Consider the following 26,484-nt stretch of genomic DNA (forward strand, 5'->3'; position numbering starts at 1 on the left):
AGGAGTTGGGAGTCTCTCCTCTGGAGTCTGGAGGATAACAAGAGGTCTGGGTGTTGCTAATGACATGATTTAATTCTCTCAATGACAACCAAAAAAAAGTGAATTTTATTAGGGAAGTTTTCCGGTATCCATAAAGTATCAAAAACTTTTTTCATCCACATTATTTTAAGAAGCAAGCTCTACAAATAGTTTACAAAATGGTATGGGTGCTCATAAAGGGGGAGGGGGGTGGGGAGACATGGATGCTGGAAAACAAAAAACAGAGAGAACTATTTCCAAAACCAATTTTTGATATATTGTTTCTCGGAGCAGTTGGTATTTGATCCATGTAAGGGAGAGATATTCTGGGCTTCCTTTCAAAGAAGGAGTAAACATTTCAGTATAGTGAGAAGAGAAAACTAAATGGGATACAGAAAAACATAACAGTTTACTGAATTTGGGAGAAGATCTTTTGAGGAGATGTAACAAACCCTTCTAAGCCAGAAGTTGTGTCTTTCCTTGGTCACTTCTCTTCCCCCATTGGGGCTGGCTTGTCTCCACACCCCCTCACCTTGAAGGCAAGCAGTGTCTGACCAAAGGAGGTATTCAGTAAGCATAGATTAAACCAGTAAGTAACTGAAGCAGCTTTCTATGAAATTAAATCACAGGAAATGTGGGTAAGTCCTTAAGTGAGATTTCTTCCCTAGTAAAGTTTTAAAATCAAGAATACCATGATTTTTCTTGATTTGTGGTTAATGGCAAAAAAGAATTAGAAAGGCATCTCTATCTGTCTACCCCTCAAGGAAGTGTCTAATTCTTCATTCTTTTGTTTGAAGATTTTTATTTGTTTATTTGAAGGGGGAGGGGCAAAGGGAGAATCTTAAGCAGACTCCAAACTGAGTGTGGAGCCCAATTTGGGGTTCAGACTCACAACCCAGAGATCAAGACCTGAGCCAAAAACAAGACTCAGACACTCAACCAAGTGCACCACCCAGGCACCCCTAATTCTTCACTCTCATGAACTCCTGATTTTCATGAAATTACTTTGTATTGTTCCTACTTCATTTCATGCATTATCACCCTTATCATCAAATAGTAAATATAATCCTGGCAGTTGCTTAGCACAGTTATTAAATAATAACCACTAAATTAATAAATCTCTGGCCTCTAGTTTAACATCTAAAACAAGGGATAAAGATGAAACCGATATTTTAAAAAATCAAGTTAATTAACAAACTACCAACAGAATAATTAGCAAATTACTGAACAAAACAGAGAAAGCTTGAACTGTTTCTGCTTGTTATATTGTGGAATGAGCGGTCTGTCCTCTGAATAGGCCATATTTTGAAAAAGATCTCATTACCTCACTTCCAGAAATAATACTACCTCTGTTAGACTTTTTCACTTTTGATCTTTCTGAAAACATATGGAATGACTAAAAGACACAGGAACAGCAAAGCTAATTTATGTGATGGGAACTAAGATTGCAGTGGTGTGGCTATCTCAGCCTCTGGCCGTGAATCATAGTCACTGATAACAAAGAAAAAACACCTCCTGTTTTTTTCAGGCTTTCAGGATTTCAAAGAGACTCTTTCCTGAACATCGTCTTTCCAAGTTAGTTTTATTATATATGTGTACAAATGTATGAATATATATGCATATTATATACCTATGTATATACATGCATATTGTATATATGTGTTACATGCATGTGTGCATATATGCAATATACCTACACATTTTATATGTATTATCTATAGTTCTATATATATATACACAAACATATATATATATATATATATATATATATATATATATATATATAGTACATACACATATCTAAGACTTTAAGTGGTATCCCTCTAAAGAGTAAAATAGTCTCGAATGAAAAGTTTCAGGGCTTTGACAATTATCCGATCCCCAGAAAATCTGGTTAAGTAAGTATATGTTCTCTGTGCAATAACAGACATAGTTAAGATTTATTTTAGTTTTAATTTTAATTATTTATAAAGCATTAGAGCTATTCTAGGAATAAAGAAAAAAGACTGTGTAATGGTTCTAAGATTGACTGTTTAAAAATAAGTTAGGATCCTTGGCGTCACTCTCCTTCACTTCTTTAGTTTAAGTAAGAATGTGAAATTTGGTGTATTTAGTTGTTTGATGTCTAAAAGCACTGTGTGCCTGGGAAGCTAAATCTATAGCTGGAGATGCTTGTTAGATTTCCCTTCATAGATATTTGCAGATTCTAGATCCCCTAAAAACAATTCCACATACATGGAAACTCAGTATGCCAATCAAAAGGAGGCCAGAATCTCTCTGCTAGTTAGGAGCGAATTTGTGTTCATTTCATTTCATTTCTGACTTACCATTATCTTGACCCTTGATTGTCACCAAAAATGAAAAGAGAGGCAGGGAGGGGAGAAGGGAGGGAGGGAAATTCAAATTGTTCTCCTCAGACATTTGGGGATGAGACACACTCCATTAAGAGAGTACTGTCAGTGTTCTCAGAAGCCCAAGTAGAGATCTCATTTGAGAACGCCACATAATGATTTTTCCAAATAGAAGCTCTTTAAAAGAATGAAGCCAACAGAGCCCTCCTTCTGCACAGCATTTGGCAGGCCAATTTCCATCTTTACAAGGCCCCTGCAGAATCCCAGTGGGCGGCCCTTCTGAAGTCAGTGGAAGCTAGAAGCAAAGTTCTGAGATAAAGTGAAATGATAACTAAGCCAAATAATTTTTGATAAAAGAAAACACATGTATTTAAGAGAGTCAGAACACTGGATGCCCTGAGGAAGTCTGCTGTGTGCTGCTGGCTGCCACAGAGAGATTTTATTTCTTTATTTATTTGAGAGAGAGAGAGAAACACGTGCATAAGCAGGGGCAGAGGGAGAGGGAGAAGCAGACTCCCTGCAGAGCAGGGAGCCCAACGTAGGACTCGATCCCGGGACCCCAGGACCATGACCTGAGCCGAAGGGAGCTGCCCAACTGACTGAGCCACCCAGGTGCCCCGAGAGGCTTTTTCTGAATTCAACAGTGTACTATAGATGTGGTTCTATTGCCTGATTCCATGGTGAAGCCATGATTTCAGAGTAGCAACTTCCTTCGGAAGAACATTATTAGGGGAAAATATATTAATTAAGAATATGGAGAAATATTCAATCTCTTGAAGCTACTAACTGAATGAAATGAGACTGCTTTAAATGAGCTTCTCTGTACTGAACAAGCACCATCGTTCACCCTGGAGCGACGGCTTGAGCCAACACAAGATCATAAGACTCAGCGGAACAAATTGCTTCTAGAAAGGACAAGGTGATAAAAAACAAATAACACTGTAGGGAAAAAAACACTAACTTTTTAAGTCCAAAAGCTACCACATAATCAATCAAAGCCATTCAAGAAAACAATGTAAAATAAGAAAGCATAAAGGAAGTGAGCTAAAATAACTAAGACACTTCCTAGAAGTATACTAACATGTACAGTTATTCTCACTACTTCTACATAGAAAATGTGAGAAACAGAACTAAAGATGATACTAGTGATCAGTGGATGGTTGTTACGATGGTAGCTATTTTTGTCTTCTTTTGTCCTCTGCTATTTTTAAACATGTTTAGTGCAAAATTAGATGTAGCTCCCAGTGTGAAACTGATTTGCCTATCAACTATCTCAGACCCATGACCATCAACCAATATCTGAGATTAGTCTGGGGAATAAGCTTTTAAAGGAATAGTCAAATGAAAGAGAAGGTTTGACAATTATTATTTTGGCAGACAAAAAAAGAATAGCAATTCCTTTTCTTTAAGTTTTCAATTTTTGCTAACCTGATATGTGGCTGCAGAACATTTTTGTACTACAGTCAAGATCATTATAACTGGAGGGAATTCTAAAAATCATCTAGTACAACCTACTATTTTATGTCCTGCAAAGATCAAAGGTCAATAGTACCCAAAGTCACACTTAGTGGCAGAAGTAGATCTTGAACCCAGATCTCTTGGTGGCCAGTCTATTTATCCAATAAAACCAAAGGTTAGGGATTTACTTACAATGTATTCAGATGCAAAATAAATGTCCATTTCCCACAGCTGCTCTGCTATTCCTCACAAGTCCCCACCACACTAAGGTAAAAGAAACTAACTTTAGTCTCAGTCATTGAAGCAAATCCATTCAATGATTTAAATAACTTAGGTATATTCAAATTTCCTCATGCTTCCTGTCTCTGCTCCAATGTGGCATCCAAGTGTGTGAGAGCAGGAAGTGAAGGAAGTGTGTGACTTCAGAGTGAAGGAGGAGGGAAGTCTTGAATCCATGTTCACATTCACTCTTTTCTGTCTTCTAACTTTGGCCTCAGTGGCATCTCCTTGTCTGCCTGGTCACTAGCGTCCACTGCTGAAGGCTGTGGCTGGTGGCATCATGGCGCATTCTCCTCTTGCCTCAGAAGAAGTCTGGCAGTATTGCCTGTCAAGTCAGTGCCTCCTCGCTGAGATCTTACAACTTCTCCCAACCTGTGTAAGCTACACTTGGCTGCAGGGACACATTGTTCCGACAGCAGCAGCTCCCCAGCAAGTGCCCTCAGCATCCTTCTGCAAGAGGTGCCGGGACATCCGTCACCTTCCATGCCCCGTGAGACACTGAGATGCTAGGAAACAGAATTCAGTCTCTCCCTCCCTGTCCACCATGCTGTGGAGGTTCACTGTTCACATGGGAAGAAGTCAAAAGTATGTCTTGTGGGGTGGTCTTCTCTGCTTCTGGCTACCCACCATGCCTCCCATCTGCCCTTTCAGGAACTTCAGCCAGAAGAGAAAGGGGGGTCATGCTTCAGACTGATTTTTCTGCCTTCTTCCTATAACCTACCATGGCCAAAAGGGGATGGGCAGTCCTCTTTCCATGGGGACCATACTTTATCCTTCCCAAAGTAGGGTTCACTCTTCACTTTTCTCTAGAGCCATAAATGTGAGGGGCTATGGCAGAACATGATTTATGGGAGAGAAAGATGAAAGACACATTCACCTAAGAGTGCTAAAATATTCTCTCATAGTCATGATCCCAGAGCCACAAAATAGATCAGCTACATATTCAAATGCCTCATTGAAAGACCAGTCATCTGATTCTGGCCCATACACAGAATAATGGCCAATAACTTGTAGGCTGGCCACCCAAAGTACAGGGCTCACATCCTCTGTGGGAATGATGGAAAGAGAGACAAGAAGAGCCAGGAAGACACCAAAGCACCAGCATGCTGGGACTGCGGGACCAGATGCAGAGAATATGGGTCATTTCCGGAGGCTGGGGAGCAGAAGGCCAGGCCCCCATGATGAAAAGCTCTAAAACCCCTTCATGACACAGCAAATCAAAACATCTTGGTTATTTTGCTGTCTGTCACGACTGACATGTTTGTCTCTTACATCATTTTATCCAGAAGACAGAGAGCAAAACAATCCGACTTGTGGGAAATCGTGAGGGTTAGAGTTGACATCTGCACAGCATGCTACGTTCCCTGGAAGAAATGTGCCACATTAAGTGAATTAATATTTCTCCTTTGAAGTTCTCGCTCACATTCATCCCTTCCTAGATGGGAAACATAATCTCTCATCATTTTCGCAGCCTCGAAACCCTGCGAAGAAATATACCAAAGCTTCTCTCTATGAACTTTCCCCCTCACACACACGAGAAAGTGCTTATTGCAGGAAGTAACAAGCGTCGCCATAGGATCAGAACGGTGCAAAATCAGAAGATGGGAACTACAAAGCTGTCCAAATTGGGTTCAAAGAAAAGAGAAAATAAAAAGGCACACATGGAAGGCTTCTCGCCCAAGAATACAAGAATTACCCACAATCTACCTAGAGATGGTTTTAGAAGGTTGAGGGTGTCGGATGAGATAGGAGTGGCAAGAGGACTCAGGGAAAAGCAAAGGAGAGTCGGCTAAGTTCAGGAAGGGGAAACCAAGAAATTGGTGGGCATTTAGAAATGGGATCCACAGCCAGGCGGGGGACAGCCGACCCTACTGACACCCCGTTATGCATTTGTCCTCAGAAGAGTATTCCAGCAGAAGAGTCTTCCAGCCTCCCGCTCCCTGAAAACGTTTTAAAATATAATTAGAATACACACCTCTCTCTCTGCAGATCTTGTCACTGCTGCAATGTGACCTATCTTTATTTTTTTTTTTTTTTACTATCCTCTCCCCGACCAAATCTCCAGAGAGAGGACTTTCCCTGGGTTTTGCTCACTACCGTGTCCCCGGTGGGTGGCCTCGGATTGGTGCTCTGTGGCAAGTGACGTGGGCAGGTCAGACTTATGGCTAGGCAGGGGCCATTGGGATGGGACCGGAAGCACCCAGAGGATGCTATCCAAGTGTCTCCCCTACTGTCCTTCCACAGGTCCCAAGTCAGAGCTCTGCTGCTTTGAAGGAAGTCAGTCTTCCATGACACACTAGTAAAACGCGACACGCTTTAGGTAGGGAGTTAACACCTTACCAGATGTTTAGATGGCAGATAACTGAGAGACGAACCCTCCAGAAATGCACCCACAGAATGAGGAGGTGCAGAAAGGTGCCAAGGGCAATCTGGAGAATGAAAGAGCAAGCCACCGCCCGACCTCCTTGAGCTTCCAGAGGTTTCTATTAAACACGTGTCTTCATTTCCCCCACAAAGACGTCTAATGATTATGTTCCCTATAAAACACCACATTCCCTCTCACCCTTCCTGCTAGCCTCTATTGTATTCCCTGGGAGCCATGTGTTTTATGCCTCCACAGAGACACGGAAGATTAAAAAAGAATCAGCGCAGATTACAAAATGAAGACTCAAAGGTTGCAGAATGATTTGTATTCTCTCCATAATCATTTTCCATCTTTCATCTTATCAGCACTCATAAATTACACACACTCCATTTAAGAACACAGTGAGCCCAAAATCTGTATTATTTTCAGCATGATTGCAAACAGCTAAGCCAATCACATAAACAACTAAGTGGGGATGCAGCTAACATTTCGTCCTCCCCTCGAGCAGTATTTCGCAGAACTCTGCCCTACAGAGGGCCAGGGTTTCCGGAGGGAGACACACCCCCCGCCCCCCGCCGGCCCTGGGAGTGGGGAGACGAGAAGCAGGCAGGTAGGGAGAGAAGGGGGGTCTGGCTGCCCCTTGTGCCAGCCTCAATGATCCCACTTAGTGCTCTTTCTATGGGGCGTTCCCCTCATCACGCCCCTGAAGAACCTTTTCCACAGCTTTAAGAAATCTGCAGACCCCTGTTCCAGGCACTCAAAAGAGGTGTGTGTTTTCTTCCAGAAAGAGTATGCTACACAGCCTGAAAAAGGAAATGTGTGCAACAGCATAATATTAAAATAATACATCAAGAAAATGTTTCTCCTCAGGGGATTTTTCATGTCACTCAACTGTTTAAGCTTTAGGGATTCCCCAGCCTACAAAGGGTCCCCATTCCAGGTTAGTTTATAAGGTAGGGCTTTGGAACCCCAGGCTCACTTTCCTACAGGAAGAGGACATTATGCTGGTCCTCAGGCTTGCAGGAATGACAGCTTGATGCCCCACAGGTGAAGCCTAATGTTACTAACAACACAAGGAGTAGAGATTTGCTTTTGCTCCTTGTAGAGTGGGCTACTGTGGGCCGGTGGGGGTGCCAAACCACTATTTACTATTTCTTTGCATCCGTCCATCCCGTGATACGCGATGAAGAGTGAGTGACAATGGAAGCGCTTCCCTCTCTTCCCACCCACCCCCCACCACCCAGCTCAACTGCCGCTGCCACTGCCGCTGCCCGGTGCCAAGGCAGTCCCTGTCCCACTGCAGCTGGTGGCTGGCCAAGTGGGCGGGCACCTGTTGTTTGTAGGTGGGAGAATGCCTGGAAACCACTGCCTAACACCAGCTGGAAAAAACTAACTCATGGTTTGCTTGTTTACTTTCCAATATTTCTCACCATTTTATTATGACAATCTGGCACCTAATATAAATCCCAAAAAAGCTTGAGAGGGTTTAACACTTAGGGGGAAAAAAAAATTTGGCAGTGTTTACAACCCTCTCGAAACAGGAAAATAAAAAGATAAAGGAAGAAAAAAGAGAACTTAACAATGCATATCTATAAATAACTTTTTAGGTCAAACCACAATTTAGCTTTTGTTTTTCCTTCATTTTGGCTCATTTGATAAGCTAATGAACTGAAAGAAAAGAACTAGTGTTAACCAAACAATGCTAAAAAGAGGATTTCAGAATCTCCAAACTTAGGAGCAGATTTGACTCACTTAGTAGCGTGAATAATTACAAACAAGGAAATAAAATGTTAATACTCAATTTTCCACCAAAACTTTAGATTTCTTGATGTCAAAACACTCTGCCACAGGATCAGGTTATTTAAAATGCTAAAATTAAATCAACTGCCATTAATGAATATTACCATTTGGGTAGATACCTCTCTATGCCTTTGCAAAAGCAGAAATGCTCTTACAGAGTGTTTTCATCTGTCACCCAGAAAAATACCACTGCTAATAATGGGAGGAGGAGGAGGAGAAAGAATTCTTCCTATGAGTGACTTCTGTACTTTATGCAAAATTCCACCTTTGCATACGCTGCACTATAACCTTGCACTACAACTATTTGTTTATGGATCTTCTTTTTCAGTTGCCTTCTGAATAAAAGGACCAGCGCACTGGTTAAGAGTGTGGGTAATGGGGCTTCACAGACGTAGGTTTTTGTTTTTTGGTTTTTGTTTTTTTTAAAGATTTTATTTATTTATTTGACAGGCAGAGATTACAAGTAGGCAGAGAGGCAGGCAGAGAGAGGAGGAAGCAGGTTCCCCACTGAGCAGAGAGCCCGACGTGGGGCTCAATCCCAGGACCCTGGGATCATGACCTGAGCCGAAGGCAGAGGCTTTAACCCACTGAGCCACCCAGGCGCCCCCAGACGTAGGTTCTATTCCAAGTTCAGTTCCTTACTAAGTTGGCAAGGACAGGTTATCTAAAGTCCCTAAAGGCTGAGTGCTTCAACAATATAGGGATAACACGAGTGCCTGGGTTAAGCATCTTCCCTCGGCTCAGGTCGTGATCTCAGGATCATGGGATCGAGCCCCTGTTGGGCTTCCTGCTCAGTGGGGAGCCTGCTTCTCCCTCTCCCACTCCCGTGCCCAACTCATGCTCTTACTCTCTCTCTCTCTCTCTCTCTCAAATAAATAAATAAATAAAATCTTTTAAAAATAAAATACATAAAATAGGGATAATAATCATAAATACGTGCCTCACGGAGCTGTTTGAGATTATATGGGACAATGTATGTAAAATTCTGTGCCCAGAATATAGCAACATTGATGATGATGACGCCTTCATGTCCCCCGTGCCCGGCACAGTTCATTGTAATAGTGCATGTTCAGCATGTGTTTCTTGGATTGAGTTGAATTTCCCCAAACTATCTGTCTGAAGAAGTCCTGTATGTCTTTCTAGAGATGACACTGGAACAAAATCTCGGGGAGAATCCAATGCCTTCACCTGACCACTGCTTGGAGACCCCACAGGGCTTTGTGCCATCCTGCATCAGCTCTGTCCTGCCAGCCTACCGGCACCTTCTGAAGCTTTCAGGCTGCTCTGTGGCATAGAATCAAATCAGCCTTTTACAAAACAGGGAGTTCCTTTTCTTTTTGCATTTCCAGAGTCAGGCACGCAGGAGGAAAACAGTAAATGCTTGTTCCTGGGCCTAGCTCAAGCCACCTGTCACCATTAATGGAACCCAAAGGGAACTGTATGCCTTCCAAGGAAGGAGACGTGTTTAAATCCAATCCTTTCTCAACCTCCAAGACTCCATTCAAATCTACCTCTAGTAGGAACCACCAACCAGTCCAACCCACAATCATCCCTCCCTTTTGGAATCTTTATTGTACATCAAAGATAGCCTTCTGGGCGTTTGTGGGGGGAAAGGTTATGTTAGTCCTGTTTCCTCACACATCCTGTGAGCTCAGGGAAGGGAAGATTAACTAATTATGAATTCTTTTGCACAGAACAAGGACATGTAATAGGCAGGAAACAAATATTTGATTGCTTGATTTAGTTCTGTTTTCCAATGTGCTCGAAGTACTTCTCCAGAATTATCTAATTAATCCTAACTTGATGAGAAGAAAGGCATATTGGATCTGCACAGACTGGAGCCAAGTCCTGGCACCGTCCACGGTGTGAATGAGCAGGGGTGTTCTTGCCGGCTCTGCAACACTGCCTCTCCTTGGCGAGCACTCAATTTTTTGAACTAATGGCTTAGCACACAAGAATTAGCATTTTACAAAACCAAAAACTAACTGCCAACCAAGTCTTCATGGTGTTGTTAACCGACAGCAAACTCTACATTGAGTTCTACTTCCTTCAACTAAATGGATTGGGAAGTGGTCCCAAGACCCCCAGAAAGGGGGTGGGGGGAACTACAATGTCCCCTGTGAACACATAAGCTTGCAAAGGAATAATTAGATCCACTGCAACTGAGAGCTAACGGCTCTCATTTAGAATAGCCACAACTGGCATTTTCAAAGCCTATTAGCCAGGTTCCTCTTTCCTTTGCAGAGTCTGCAATTCTCCTTTATTCATAGCAAGGATTTTCAGGGACCCTAATAAAAATGAGAAGCCTTCATAGTCCTATAATCTGTTCATTTTTCAAAATGCTTTCACGCCTCACCACCTATTTGATTCCTGCAGCCACCCAAGACAGGTAGACCAGGTAACACAGAAGGTCTCGCTTTCCAGAAGCACAAAGAATCAGAGTGGTTGCCCCCAGGACCCAACCCATGAGCAGCAGAAGGGGGACCACGACTCAACCTTCCCTGCCCTCTCCTTGGTGGGTTTTCCTACACCGTTGACCAAAGGGCTGCCACCTAGTTGTTCACCGTCTTCCCACAGTGTGGCAGACAAGATAACCTCTCTGAAAGAGAACGCCCTGCGTTTCTTAAGACATAGGGTGTCCCTGCAGAAAATAGTGCCATTTAAATCCCTAGTCTTCACCAGTGTGTTTCACCATATTGAAGGCAAGTTTGCGTCCAAAATGGTTGAGTGGAAGCCAACTGTGGTGTTCTAATCTTTGTTCATGCTGTCAGTGTGACATATGAAAGAAATATGAATAAAGTGACAGGATGAAAACAAAGCTCGTGGCTGGTGTGAGATACACAGACAGGGTGTGAGCCCCACACGCACTGCAACTGGGTCAAGTTAACACCTCTTCTCTCCCCTACATATGCGGTGTGGAAAAGCTATTTATAAAATGTTTTTAAATATTTAGGACCAAATAAATCATTATTGTTGGGAAACACTTCCTCTGACCAGAACTCATTTAGTTGCCCTAGTCCCATGTGAATAACAGAACCAGGAATGTCAGGACGATCCGAGCCCAGGAATTCAACAGATGTGCCGCGCTTTCTCCGGGGAGGCCCTCCCGGGTCTGCCTTCGGTCTCCAGCCGGGGACCGGGCAGAACCAGAACAAGGGTGGAATCTCAGGAGGGAGGCCTCGTGGCTACCAGTTAGGGCTGATGGAACAAAAACAGGCGTGCGAGAAGTTACCTGGCTCTGCAGTTCGCTTTGCTGCTTCAGGCGAAGGTTTTCAGGTGTATCCGCCACGGTAGTGAAGGACTGCTTGGGGTAGTGTCTGTGGAGAAATGTGTTAAAAGAAGGTAATTAAAACATTATATTGTTAAGCGATGATTTCGCACCAGTTGCTTTATCCTTCCCTCCCATCACGCTGCAGAGAGGCGTCTCTCCACGTGGCTGGACCTCTGTCTGGATCATAACTGCGGGGCCCCTCCCCTACTCCATTCTCAGGACCCTCTGTCACCTGTCACCCCACTACCTCCCCAAATTCCAACCTTGGCTTCTCTACTCACTGCCTGCCATCAGCACCCAAGCATGCTCAAGGCTCTCCTAACCTTTACTACCTCTCCCTCCCACCACACACTAATCTAGCCCGCGGAGCTGGATTCTCTTCTCTCCTTCGAAGAGGCCGAAACTCGCGGTCCCTGCTCGTCTCCTCTCCAGCTCTTTCCTCAACACCGTGCATGCTGGCTTCTAGCTCCGGCTTCCAGAAGTTTCTCTGGGAAAGCTGTAATATAACTCCCTGTGGACACATGCAACAGACATCTTTTTGTCTTCCTCTGCTGGACCGCTGCTCCATCGGAAATGTCCTCTCTCTCTCGGTCTCTATGTCACCGCACATTCTTGGCCTGGCTGTCCGTTCTCTGTCTCCTGTGGATTCCTCTCTGTCTGCCCACCCCCGCTCAGGGTTCTAACACAGCTTCTTCTCTTCTCACTCTACGTCAGGGAGCTGTTGGGTAATCTCTGCTTACATGCCGACTATTCGCAAATCTAGCCCAGCAGGCTCTCCAGGACCCCAGATCCACTGGCATTTCCACTTGTGTATGTTCCGCACCCACCATAAACTCAACCAGTCTGACACTCAACTGTCCAATCCCCCACCCCATGCCCAAGACAGGGTCCTCCCTCTTATTCACTCTTGCATTTATTCATGCCCATTGCCCAAGCCAGAAACCAGGGGATAATCATGTCTTCTCACACATTCAACCAATCAATCGCCAAGTCTATTGATTTTATGTCCTAAACACACCACGGATATATTTACATTTCCCTCTCTACTGCATTTTTTCACGATAGGCCACATTTTCCTTTCAGGTAACTGTAACCCTTGCCAGCTTTTCCCTTCCAAGCCAAACTGCCAAAAAAAGCATTTTAAAATACCAATCTGATTACAACACCTCCAAGTACGACTGTTCAATGTCTTCCCAGTGACTGGAGAACAAAGTCCAGGCATTTTTGCCCCTAAATCCTCCTCCACAGTTGTCCTGCTCACTCGCCATGCTCCACCAATGGAGCTCGCCCTTGTCCCTCCCACCTCCTCCCCCACAGGCCGCTCTCCTGGCCCAGAAAACCCACCCCTCCGCACACCCCGCTTCTCTAGCTGACTCCTCTTCATCAGCCAGGCCTTGCCTTGGATTTAACTTTCTCCAGGAAGCCCTCCTGGCCTCCCTGGTGGGCTCTGGAAGGTACTTTCCTTCCTGCTGTAATTTTTAAATTCATCTGCGTGCTCCTACTGACATGTCCTGTCTCGAAGAACAAGGAAAGTTCTGTGTCAGCGAGAGCTGGCCATCTTGTCTCCTGTCAGAGCACACTGACCACCTACCAGAGTCTGGTTCATCATAGGACTTCAGTAATGTGTGCAAATATTTGTGGAAGGAAGAAAGGTAGGAGAGAGAGGGAGATTAGAGTGAGCCATGTGTGGGCACCTCGGTGGCTCAGTCAGTTCAGCATCTGCCTTCGACTCAGGTCATGATCCCAGGGTCCTGGGATCGAGTCCCACATCAGGCTTCCTGCTCAGCAGGGAGTCTGGTTCTCCCCTTCCCTCTGCCCCTCCATCCACTCATGCTCTCTGTCTCACTCTCTCTCAAATAAATGAATATTTAAAAAAAAAGAGTGAGTCATGTGACCACAGCCCAAGCTTCACCATGCTGTGGGATAGATGGTCACACACATGCAAACACACAGGCCCTCCTTGTGACCAAGTGAGGGCATCTGCTCCTTCTGTGTGAGGAAGGGTACAAACACTGGCTCATGGTTGCCTCTTCCCCACGCTCAGCTGACCCAGGACGGGTATCACCACCTGCTGGGACTCTGTCACCACGCTCAGAGCTGTCCCTCAAAGAGCTCCCTCCCTTTCTGGCCCCTCTCGTTGGTGACGTCCACCCTGTGTCTCTTACTGTGGTTTCTCAAAAGTCCCCTCCACCTCACTCTCCTTGTAGACGCTTCTTTCCAGCCTCCCGTTCCTGGCTTCCCCTGAGAAGGCTGAGGGAGCCATCTCTGGCCAGTGCCAATAAACTCTGCGTGTCCTTCCAACAGTGTCCCCAGCACTTTGGAAATCAGGATTAAAGATATTTTGTAGTCCCGTGGAGTCAGACTCACAACAGGAAATGCGCAACATGGCCTCATTTTCCCAGCATTCTTCAGGAACTAAACATCCCATATAAGAAAAGACTCCCATTTTGAGGGGAGGGGGTTTGGGAGAAGGGGGTGGGATTATGGGTATGTGCTTTGGTGAGTGCTGTGAAGTGTGTAAACCTGGTGATTCACAGACCTGTACCCCTGGGGATAAAAATATATGTTTATAAAAAATAAAAATTTAAAAAAAAAAAAAAGAAAAGAAAAGACTCCATTTAACTGAAGCTCAAAACCCCACCACTGCTGAACACATCTGAACTATTTTAATCAATATCCTTCAAAAACCTTTTATATAATTATCCTGCCTTCCTAGAGCATCTACGCTAATTTAAATTTTGTCATCATACCTTAGCGTCAGCTTCGTAGATATTAACAGATCACGATGTAAAGCAGGACTAGTGCTACTTTGAAAGTGGTAATTAAATCCACTCTCAGGAAGTTTAGCCCATTGAGACCCTGCGGTACCACAGGCTAACCCCGTTGGGGGCCAGACACTGGGGGATAACCTGATCCTGCTTATTTCTGGTTAATTAAAAAGTAAATAGAATTTTTTAAGTAGACATGATTTTAAAACTAAGCAGAATTTTAAATTAAACAGCATCCTGAGATGGCAAAGTGAATGTGGGTGGGGTAGGTACCATCTGTAGCGGCTTCTCTATGGGCATGAGAAGTTCATCAATGCCAGGCAAAAATCATTTTTATTTGGATACTGATGAAACTTCACTTGCCCACACCACCCATACTGCCCATCCTGAAGTATCATTTCCTGAAAAATCATCTAAGTCTTCTCCTCATTGGATTTGACCATGAGACGAGGTGACAGCTCTGAACTTAAATAGTACGTGCATAGAAATAAAACACCACTTTTCTAAGTCTGCTTCTGGCACACCATGCTGAGTTCTCAGGGGTAAAGGGCTGCACTAGAAGACAAGGAAACAAAATGAAATCTTCTGGTGCTTTGGTTTTTTTAGAAGACGAGCTGGTGGCCACAGAAGCGAACCTAACAGGCCTCACAATTTCATGGAGGACTAGAAACAGACAGCAATACTTTGCACCTTTCCAACCCTGAAATGTAATGATTCTGTAAGGGTAGGTTCATTGATACATCCCATAACTTCGTCTAAAGATGCATAACAGGGGGCACCTGGGTGGCTCAGTGGGTTAAAGCCTCTGCCTTCAGCTCAGGTCATGATCCCAGTGTCCTGGGATGGAGCCCCACATCAGGGTCTCTGCTCCATGCAGAGCCTGCTTCCTCTTCTCTCTCTGCCTACTTGTGATCTCTGTCTGTCAAATAAATAAAATCTTTTTTAAAAAAATTCTTTTTCTCCCTCTGCCCCTCCCCCACACCCTCTCTCAAATAAATACATAAATACAAATTTTAAAAAAATAAAATAAAGATGCCTAATGGGAAGAAATTATCTAAAATTTTGACCTAGGAGAAAAAGTTTAATATTAATAACCAAAATAATTAATGCTGGGAGAAAGGTGGAGTTTATATCTGAAACTACTAGGGATCATGAGTAATATAATGGATTTCTCAACACTGTGTCTATGTAGTCACATCCATCTACAGTAATCCAATAATATTCTGCCCTGAAGTCATCATCGCAACTCTTCCCCACCCACCACCACACTTACAGAAGAAGAAGAAAAAAAAAAAAAAAAAAAACAGATGTGGAAATAAACTGAGGGCACAGTTGTCCCTCACGGGATCATAGGTACAGAGAAGCAGAGCATCTGCAAATTAACGGATGGTACCATACAGTTAATCCTAGCTCTTTCTAAATACCATATTTAAATGGTGATAGAAAGTCTTTGGAAAATAAATGCCTTGAATAGAAATCTTAATGAAGGTAGATTTCATCACCAGGCCTACAGGAGGTGTGTTTTCTCCTAGCCCATATTAAGGATGAGAATTTAAGACAGAAGGCATTAAGGCACAAGAAATGGATATTCAAAGAGACCCAAGAAAAAAGTTTTAAAATAATAATAATAATAATAATAATAGTACAAAAGAAAAGGTGGATGAATTGGTACATTGACACGTTTCCTGGAAATGCGGCATATCATACACTGGGAGCTGGTTGAAAGATCTGGGAGAATACTGTGGGATGTTGAAGCATCGTAAATAGAAGTCTCTTAGCTGAAGTACACAAGAATTGGATGAAATGTCTGTATCAAACCAGGCTGCCAGCTGCAATAAACCCAGATTCCCGTGAAATGCTATAATCAGAATAAAAAGAGAAAGAATCAGGAGAATAACAGAAGACAACATCTGAAACAGCAAAGTTAGGTTACAGAAAGGAGACTTCCAATTTTTTTTTTTTTATCTCTGTGAGATTTCACTGATTTGAACAGAGGAAGAGTGATATGCAAACCACTGAGCTGGTCAGGCTGAGAAACGCAGTGTAAGCAAATTGGAACCTCCACGGACATGGTTATGAGAAAAAACATGCTCAAGAATGTGAGCATCCAGAACCTCACTTTTTATCCAGAGCCCAGTAGCCCTGAAACCAAATTTCCCAGGTTTGGACCTACGTCTAGCTGTGTGCCTTTGGGCAGATTTCATAACCTCTCTGAGCTCACTGTCTTCATCAGCAAAATCACTATAATGGTTACACCTCTTAGGCTTATTCCAAAATTAACACCTGTAAAGCCTTTCAAATAATGTTTGGCTCATAAGAAGAATTTAATAAAATATCTATTATTGATAATAATATCATTATTACCATAACTACCAGTAGGAGTACTTTCTCTTTGCTCTGCACAGCAAACTGACTTAACCTCAGTGCCTCCTTATGTCATCTATATAAGGGAGATAAAAGTCAGCAGGTTGTTGCCAGAACCACATAAAAGAACTTTATAAATGGAAAAATACTGTAAATGTGAGATATTAATAAGCCAACTAGATGTATGAAGGTAAGGTCTTTATGAATTTATTTATCGTAAGTCGTGTGTTAGCATGGTTCTTGCACAGGACATCTGGTAACAGGCATGGTCTGGAGACATTTTTGATTACCCATCGTTTAGGGCAGGTGGTGGGGTGGGCAGCTGGGGGCAGAGGCAAGGGAAGCTGCTGAACATCCCATAATGCACAGAACAACCCCCGCCCCCACCCCAATGGAGACTTAGCCTGTCCAAAATCACCAATACTGCTAAGGTTGAGAAACCCTGTCCAAAACTGCCAATACTGCTAAGGTTGAGAAACCCTAAATAATAGATATAAACCTCAAGCATTATAGAAGTCTACTAATATTAAAACTGCCAGCTCCTTCGAACCAATGGCCACTCTCTGTTTTCATTCCTGTCTGCCCTGTAAAGTCAAACACCCCCCGCCTCCCCCTTGTCCTCTGCCACACTGCTGGTCAATTACTCCTGTCTGAGCCTTCTCCCCTGTGAGCACTTAATTCTTTCCTCTGTAGCTTTTTGTTTACTTGACCATGTTAAAGTTCCACTCAAACTAGAAAATGTGAGAGCAGAACTCAGGTGTCAGAAGAATCTGTTATGACATCATCGTTTCCTTACGGGTCTCGCACAGAAGAGAGTGAACACAGCAGGCCCGCTTACATGGTGGGCCCTCAGCCCATTTCTAAGAACTTGGACTTGGGGAGGGTTCCCACCACCATTAACTGATAAGACTGTGTCCAAGCTGTACAAACAATAGGGTTTACCCTGAACACTTGCTTTCTCTCTGGGAATCTGGAATTTGGGTACCTGCCAGACATAAGTTGCCTCTACGAAGAGCCCCCAGTGAAAACCCTGGGAACGAGCTTTGTTGGTTGACACACGTCACGAACCGTTGCTGGGAGAATTAAGTGCATCCTGTGAGACTCTACTGGGGGAAGACCCTGAAAGCTTGTCTGCTGTCCTCTGGATCTGGCACCATGCACCTTTTCCCTTTGCTGATTTTGCTTTGTGTATTTTCCCTATAATAAATCACAGCCATGAATACAACTCTATGCTGAGTCCTAAGAAACCTTCTAGAGAATCATCAAACCTGGAGGTCTTGGAGATTGCCAACATAGGACACTTTGTTCCTAACAACACATCGTTCATGAAAGAAAAAGTGTACCAACATTTTTAATATACTATCTACTTCAAGAAAAAGCAAGTTCAACTCTTAAGAACTTTTAAAAGGTAAAAGTTCTGACCTCACATTATTAACCTGGCTTTTCAGCCCTGACTTTCGGAATTAGGTCAGGGCCCAATGACTTTACTTTACACTGTCTTTACACGCTCTGGTCTTAACCAAAGAAGTAATGTCATCCAAGGGCCAGGATCATAACTGATATTTTGTATGGTGGGGAAATGATAGAAGGTTTCAAGGTAACTTTGAGTATTTCTCCCAGATCTGAACAACTCCATTTTTGCGCATCATTTAAAATTATCTTTAAAGAAAAAAAACATTGAAAAATAAATCTGAGAGAGATTACCACCAGCAGATCATCTATGAGTTTATTTAGAAAGGATGCACTTCAGCATGAGAGAAAATACCTCCAGAACAAGCTAACATGCAAAGAGGAATGGTAAGCAAATCAAATGGTAAGTGTGCAAGCACACACACATGCACACACGCACACACATTGTGTGGAATGATAACAGTATTATCTGAGGCTGGTTGTTTTTTTTGTTGTTGTTGTTGTTTTTCCAGGAAAAGCTAACATATTGGAAATCAGATTGAGAGGGTAGTAGAAAATTAGTATTCTAAGGTCCTTTCTTCATGAGAAAGGTTAGGTTAAGGGTGAAGGACAAAGATTAAATCCTTGCTGAATTTTAGACTGTGCTTCAGCAAATGTGGTAATATTTTAAGGGTGACCACAGAAAATGGAAAACACTATGTGAAGTCAAGTCCTATTGAAGGGGAAAATCAAATTTTTTTAAAATACCAAAATGCTGGAGTGCCTGGGTGGCTCCGTGGGTTAAAGCCTCTGTCTTCAGCTCATGTCATGATCTCAGGGTCCTGGGATCAAGCCCCGCATTGGGCTCTCTGCTCAGCAGGGAGCCTGCTTCCTCCTCTCTCTCTACCTGCCTCTCTGCCTACTTGTGATTTTTGTCTGTCAAATAAATAAATAAAAATCTTTAAAAATAATAAAAATAAAGTAAAAAAAAATACTTAAAAAATACCAAAATGCTAATGCAATAAAATAAAAAAGAAAGAAGACAGAAAGAAAAAGAAGCATAGAATAAACAAGACAAATAGAAATTTAACCATTGGGAGAAACAATTCAATAATCACAAAAATAGAAATGGGTGAAAATTGCCAGCTAAAACATTAATAGATTCATATTTTTTAACTTAACTGTAAAATAACTACATTTGTGTAAGACAAAACACACTTTAAAAATAAAGGCATTGGGGGGCTGCCTGGGTGGCTGAGTGGGTTAAGCCTCTGCCTTCAGCTCAGGTCATGATCTCAAGGTCCTGGGATCGAGTCCCACATCGGGCTCTCGGCTAGGCAGGGAGCCTGCTTCCTCCTCTCTCTCTCTCTACTTGTGATCTCTCTCTGTCAAATAAATAAAATCTTTAAAAAAAAAAAAAAAAGAAAGAAAGAAATAAAAAGAAAAGAAAGGCATTGGGGAGATTGCGTGACTCAGTCAGCTGGGCTTCCAGCTCTTGATTTCGGCATAGGTCATGATCTCAGGTCGTGAGAGCAAGCCCCATGCCCGGCTCCATGCTCAGTGCAAAGTCTGCTTGGAATCATCTCCCTCTCCCCCAAGCCCCCACACACAAGCTCTCCCTCTCTCCTTCTCTCTCTCAAATAAATTCTTTTTTAAAAATAAATAAAGACAGGGACGCCTGGGTGGCTCAGTGGGTTAAGCAGCTGCTTTCGGCTCAGGTCATGATCCCAGCGTCCTGGGATCGAGTCCCACATTGGGCTCCTTGCTCTGCAGGGAGCCTGCTTCTCCCTCTGACTCTGCCTTCCACTCTGTCTGCCTATGCTTGCTCTCGCTCGCTCTCTCTCTGACAAATAAATAAATAAAATCTTTAAAATAAATAAATAAATAAATAAAGACATTATTAAGAATAGAAACACTACACAGTGATAAAGTTTCAATGCACAAAAAAAAACTATCATCCTGAATTTAAATGTACCTGATATTAGTCTCAACCAATCATTTAACATTTGTGCGTGCATATGTGTATTTATAGAGAAAGGGGGAAAGAGCATACATGTATGCAAATTTGATAGGGGGAAAAACTGGCATATCCGCCAACACGGGGAAAGATTTCAACATCCCTCTCCCAATTATTTCTAACCAATAAATATATCAAATATGTGGAATATGGAATTCATGGCAATAATACTGGTAATGTCTCAGGGCGCCTGGGTGGCTCAGTGGGTTAAGCCTCTGACTCTTGATTTGGACCCAGATCATAACCTCAGGGTCATGGGATCAAGTTCCGCATCGGGCTCCATGCTCAGCAGGGATTCTGCTCGAAATTCTGTGCCCTTTCCCTCCATCTGGCCCCCACTCTCTCGACCACCCCCCACCACTCCACTCCCAATCACACACATGTGCTCGCTCTCTCTGTCCCTAAAAGAAATAAATAAATCTTTAAAAAATATATATTGGTAATGTCTCCATACAGGGGTGGCATTCAACCCACTTAACAACCATCAGTCAAAAAGGTCTCAGAGCATGCTCGAGCACGAGTTACTGGCAGGACTCACCAGTGTGTACTGATGACCGCCGGCCTCCCTCCAAGCACTCCCATGTGCAGGAAAAGCAGGATGCCAACATGCACCATATGGAAGGAGCAGAATAATAAAAGGAAAGGAAAACTCTCTCTGCTGGGATCCTGATTCTCTATACATGGCCTCCTACTCCCTCTGATAGAGCTTCCCTGGGGATGTGTGCCTTTGAGCCCAGATGCAATGAGAAAAGGTAACAGCGTGAAACTGGGAGCAGAGAGGCAAGATGAAGAGGGGGAGAGGGAGAGAAGGAGAGAAAGACCGGAGCTCCAACTGGGATCCACCATCACACCCTAAACAAGAGAAACAACCGCTAACCACCCTCGGGAGAAAAAAGCGTTGAGCACGAGGAGCCCGAAGAGCCTCGTGTTCTGCCCAGAGAGGCTTCTAACAGCAAAGAATCAACAGGAAGAACCACATGAGGACACACCAGCAGGCCCAGCTCTGAAGATGGGACCAAACCATCTGACTCTTGAAAGGACCTGGGGACCCTGGGAAGGGAGGCAATGGAGCGGCCTCCGACTGGAGTATGAACGAATGCATTTACATCTGAGTCGCACTGTGTTCTCCCAAAAACTAAAATGTTAACAGATTTGTTTAAGGAAGACCTCCTCCGATGCCTAGAATATCTGAACTGAAGCCAGCACCAGGCTGCCACAGCACGAGGTTGAAAAACGGCAGCATACTTTCCTTTGTAAAGGCTTTTGCTGCCTGAGCACACTTTGCCAGACACACCAGAGAGTTTCCCGGGGCCATTTTCTTTTCGGTCTGAAGAGCCAAAGGCCAAGAGCTGGGTTTCTTCACTCCGCTCTCCGAGGCAAGCCATGGGTGTGCTCCCGTTCCTAGTCTTGGGTCAGATTTCATTCCCTGAGAGAATATCTTAAAACTCACAGTCATTGGGTTAGTTTAAGAGTCATCAAGAAAAATGGCAGATCATATGAGAGAAGGAGAAAACCTGGAAGCTCTTCCTTTGAATAAAAGCTCCTACAAAATTTTATAACTATGAATGATGCTCAAAAATAATCCTACTTGGGTTATCTTTTCAGGTGTATAAAATCGCATAAATAAAAAAATGCTCACAGTGTCTGGGTGCCTCAGTCAGTTAAGCATCCAACTCTTGGTCTCGGCTCAGGTCGTGATCTATGAGATCATCTATGAGATGGGTCGCGATCTGTGAGATCGAGCCCCACCTTAGGTTCCACACTCCATGGGAGTCTACTTGGATATTTTCTTCCTCTGCCTCTCCCCTGCATGCTCACTCACTCTCTCTTTCTCTCTCTCTCTCTCAAATAAATAAATAAATCTTTAAAAAAATACTCCCCCATCAAAGGTCTTAAGATTCAGATGATAACATGATAAAATGGACAATTCTACATTGTTTCTACTGAATCAATCAGTAGAATCACCAGTTAATGGGTAGAGGCATTTTAAAATATCTTTTTTACATGTTGGGGTCCATCTGGGCATTTTCTACCTACTACAACGGTTAAGTACAAATCTGTTAGTTTACCATTAGCACCGTTCGACATCAGCCAAAGACATGTTACAGCTTTACTCCTGACATTTTTCAGGATCTTTGGGTGTAAATGCATCTTTCACTATCTTGCTGTGTCATTGATGTGACGCCTATTCATGAATTTCCTCCCACAGCCATCATCTCTTTCTTCATTCGACCACTAATCTTCTTCCCCGTAGCACTTCTATAAACAACTCACACATAATGCTGCTGGTTGCAAAACATCAATTTTATGATTAAAAAAAAAAAAAAGACAGTGAATTAGAGCAAGTAAATGGGGAATGCTCTTCAGAAAGGAGGCTTATGAGCACCGCTGGTAGATCACATAAAAGCGAAAAATGGATTATGATAATGCCGGCCTCTCACACATGAAATACAAGCCCCAGCTGAAAGGAAGTACAGAACACAAACCCCCGGCTCTCCAAAGGGCAGTCGATAACCTGTCTAACAATTTACCAAATTCTCTTTCTGGCTGGAAGGGTCAAAGAACTTGCCACCTTTTGATTTACTTCCGCGGCAGGACTCCATTGTAACTTCCACCGCGTATTTACAAAAGAAGGCATTATCAAAGGGATTACACGGCAAACCTGACCTACCACAGTGGGAAATGCTTATCCGCTGTTGGGACACAGTCACCTAGATTTTGAAGAAGGGTGTAAAAGGTGAGAAATTAATACACACACACATGCACGCATGCACACATGCACACGTGCAGACACATAGAGATGTTGTTTAAGGGAAACAGGAGCTCTTGGGGACAGTCTGTATTCCCCAGGCTGTTGCTGACACTGACCATGGCAATGCACAAACAGGGAAGTACCTGTGGCTGAGCCGCTCTGGGATTTGTGTCCAGGGACACCAAACACCACAGGTGATCATGGCCAAGAGGAACACGTGCAGATTTGGGACTCACGTATCTAAGATAGTCCTATAGTCCCCAAAATATTTAAAACCGTGTTTAAGGGAAAACAATATTAGAAACACAAAACATCCCATTATATTCCTTTGCTAAAGATAATAACAAATAGAGCACCTATTTAAATGCTCACTATTGGGCAACTGGGTGGCTCAGTTGGTTAAGCCTCTGCCTTTGGCTCAGGTCATGATCTCAGGATCCTGGGACTGAGCCCCGCATTAGGCTCCCTGCTCGGCGGGGACCTTGCTTCTCCCTCTGTGCTCTCTCTCTCAAGCAAAAAAAATAAAATCTTAAAAGTAAATAAAAAATAGATAAAATAAATACTCAGTATCAATAAAATAATTACTTAAGGCCTGAAGATGGGGGATAATAATAAAACAACTGTATTGTTAAGGAAAAGCCTACATAAAACTAGAAATGTAGTACTGCACCCAGCTGCACATTTTCCATAAAAATGGACTCACAGATGAATGTACGGCCCAAAAACAAGTCAAATAAAATATTCCCATAATTATAAATTATGGGAAACTTATAATGAGTAATTTTAAGAAGAACTGACACCATTGTCATAATAGTCTGTACATCGTCCATGTGCTACCTCCCATACTCAAGGCAGACACCACTAATCACACTACTCTGTCTGAATGATCCAGAAAAGAGCCAGCTTTCTACTCAACACAGTACTCCCAGTAGCCACCGCCAAACATCCTGGGCCTCCGGCTAGATCTCCTTGCCACCAATAGACTCTACTTCTTTGACAATGGGCAGATCTGTTGTTTCCTAATTTTTCAGGCTGTAAAAGTAACATCAAGAAACTAAAATCTATTTAATCATCGGTCTCCACTGTGCAGAGAGAGAACTATTCTTAGAGAGCACACTTCAACACACTTCAATTTGTTCAGTTCTAAACTGTGTACATTAAATTCATTTAATGTGGTTTTAGGATAGACAGACTGAGGAGAATAAAGGGAATTATATCAAAACTGGCATCTTTCACACCAATATGTGTTGAAGGAAATGAACTCAATGTCAGATACAACATTGTCAACTATGGTGTTACCACCTGCCTCCTCGGCCTCATTGGAACAGCTCGCTGAGCAAGTCACATTCCTTTCCCAGGTACCTCAAGGCACAACCTAAGCATAAAATAGATCAACTTTTTTTGTGGTGTACTTCTTTCTGAAAAAATAAACATATAAATATAAATGAATAGATAAATGAACGAATGAATGAATGAATGCACTTCTTTCTTGCTATTTGATTATATAATTGCACTAAGACCCAACAGGCCACTGTACTTCTACTGTGTTCAGTGCCAAGGATGAAAAGAAAGATGTGCGGCTTTAAATGTTTTCATCACGGATGAATGGCACGGGAAGAAAAGAAGGGCTTTGTGAGAGGTCTGCCGTAAGTTTACCATTTTAAAAGAAACATAATTATTACCTTCAAACTTGTACACGTTAGCTTCAATATACTTGACTCAGATAACTTCAATAGAGTTGGCAGAAATGGCAAACCAAGCACGTCCCACCCAAAGTCCAAGGGGAATATTTTTAAATATATATTTATATATATACACACACACATACACAGAGAGAGAAAGAATGTTAGTTGTTTAAAGAATAAAAGCAACAACAGAGGAAAGATCAAAGACACCTTAGTTATTAGTCGATAGAGAGTGTCAGACTGAAAGGAAAGGGGACACTGGGGATGTCCCCAGGGTCACCGGGCTGTTGAGAACGGCATTCGGACCAGCTCCTCCAGGCCTTTCCCTTCTCCATTTACTCCCTGTACAGAGTATATTCCACTGGTTCCAGTGGAGAGGTATTCACCCCATGCAGACGCCTGGGCCCGTCTCTGAAAAAAGTGAGAGACCAGCCTCGGGACAAATCCTGTCTTGATGCCTGTGATGAGGAGGACAAGCCATGAGATGACCTGCGACATCCACATCAGACATGGGTTTGGGGGAAGGAGGGGTATTCTAAAGCACCCAAACCACAGAGGATAGCCGTCTTGCTTATTTTTTTTTTCTCTGTTTGCTTTCAGACCTTAAGTCTCCACCTTCACTGGCCCCATCTGTGTACCTGGCAACCTAGCCTGGTGATAGCCCCGGCCACTTAACAGCACCTGCAGAAGGTCACAGTCAGCATTCCCATTCCGGGATAAGCTCTGCTGGGAACTCAGGCCTTCCCAACTTCAGTGGAGACCCACTCCGGCTTCCTATAACCCTCAGCCTCCTCTTGGATCATAAAAAAAGACAGACAGCCAACAACCCCTAATTGTGTAAGAAAAAACCCAACAGCAAGAAAGAAATTGACAAAAAACAGCAAGAAAGAAAATGCACACAAGAGAACACAGCTAATCCTGGAGGAAATATAATTCATGCATAAGAACTTGGAAAATCATTCAAGAGGATATCATATCATATTACATAGAATATTAAAACATAATTAAGTTATATCAACAACAGCATCAAATTGCTACAGAAAAAAGGGAAATCAAAAACACCAATGAGGGGCGCCTAGTGGCTCAGTTGGTTGGGTGTCTGTCTTCGGCTCAGGTCATGATCCCAGGGTCTTGGAATCGAGTCCCACATCGGGTTCCCTGCTCAGCAGGGAGCCTGCTTCTCCCTCTCCCTCTAATACTTACCCTGATTGGGCTCTTGCTCTCTCCCTCAAATAAATAAATAAAAACCTTTTTTAAAAAATCAACGAGTTACTTAAAGATTTAAAAATAAAAGTATACTTGAAATCAATGCCTCACAAGGACTGCAGGAGGGGGGCGGAGGGGGAGGGGAGGAGCTGACTACGAAGGAACAGTGGGAGAGAGTTCTTTGGAGTGTGGAAGTGTTCTCTATCTTAATCATGGTGGTGCTCAGTCAACTTCATGCATATGTCAAAACTCATAGAACCATATTCCAAAAAGAGTAAATTGTACTCTCTCTAAACTTTTAAAAGTGGATTTAATAATACATGAATACGGAAATAAAATAGCCAACGGAGAGATACAGTAATGGAACAAACAAGCAACTACTTATCTTCAAGATGGAGAGAAGAAAACCTCACATAACAAAGAGCCAAAAAAATAAAGAGAAGGGCAATATGAAAGAAAAGTTAAGAAACCTGTAAACAGGAGTGCCTGGGTGGCTCAGTCAGCTAAACATCTGACTCTTGATTTCAGCTCAGGCCATGATCCTGAGACCGAGCCCCAAATCAGGCTCTGTGCTCAACAAAGAGTCTGCTTGAGACTCTATCTCCCTCTCTCCCCCCTCTCCCTCTGCCCCTCTGCCTGTTCATTTGCTTTCTCTCTCTCTCTCTCTCAAAATATATAAAATCAAGAAAGAAAAGGATGGAGGGAGGGAGGAAGAAAGGAAGGAAGGAATAAATCTGTAGGACACCTGGGTGGCTCTGTCA

General features: G+C 43.1%; 1 protein-coding gene across 4 annotated transcripts in view; it reads right to left on the minus strand.

Annotated features, from left to right (window-relative positions):
* NEBL (nebulette) overlaps positions 1-26,484 on the minus strand; it is a 368,185-nt gene that overhangs the window by 237,525 nt on the left and 104,176 nt on the right. For all 4 annotated transcript variants that reach the window (XM_082742122.1, XM_082742121.1, XM_082742123.1 and 1 more), the window contains exon 3: positions 11,504-11,588. In XM_082742122.1, the coding sequence (XP_082598248.1) occupies positions 11,504-11,588 (85 nt within the window). The remainder of the gene's footprint in view (positions 1-11,503; positions 11,589-26,484) is intronic.

This window comes from Mustela nivalis (assembly GCF_964662115.1).
Source record: "Mustela nivalis genome assembly, chromosome: 7".
In the NCBI taxonomy this organism is placed as follows: domain Eukaryota; kingdom Metazoa; phylum Chordata; class Mammalia; order Carnivora; family Mustelidae; genus Mustela; species Mustela nivalis.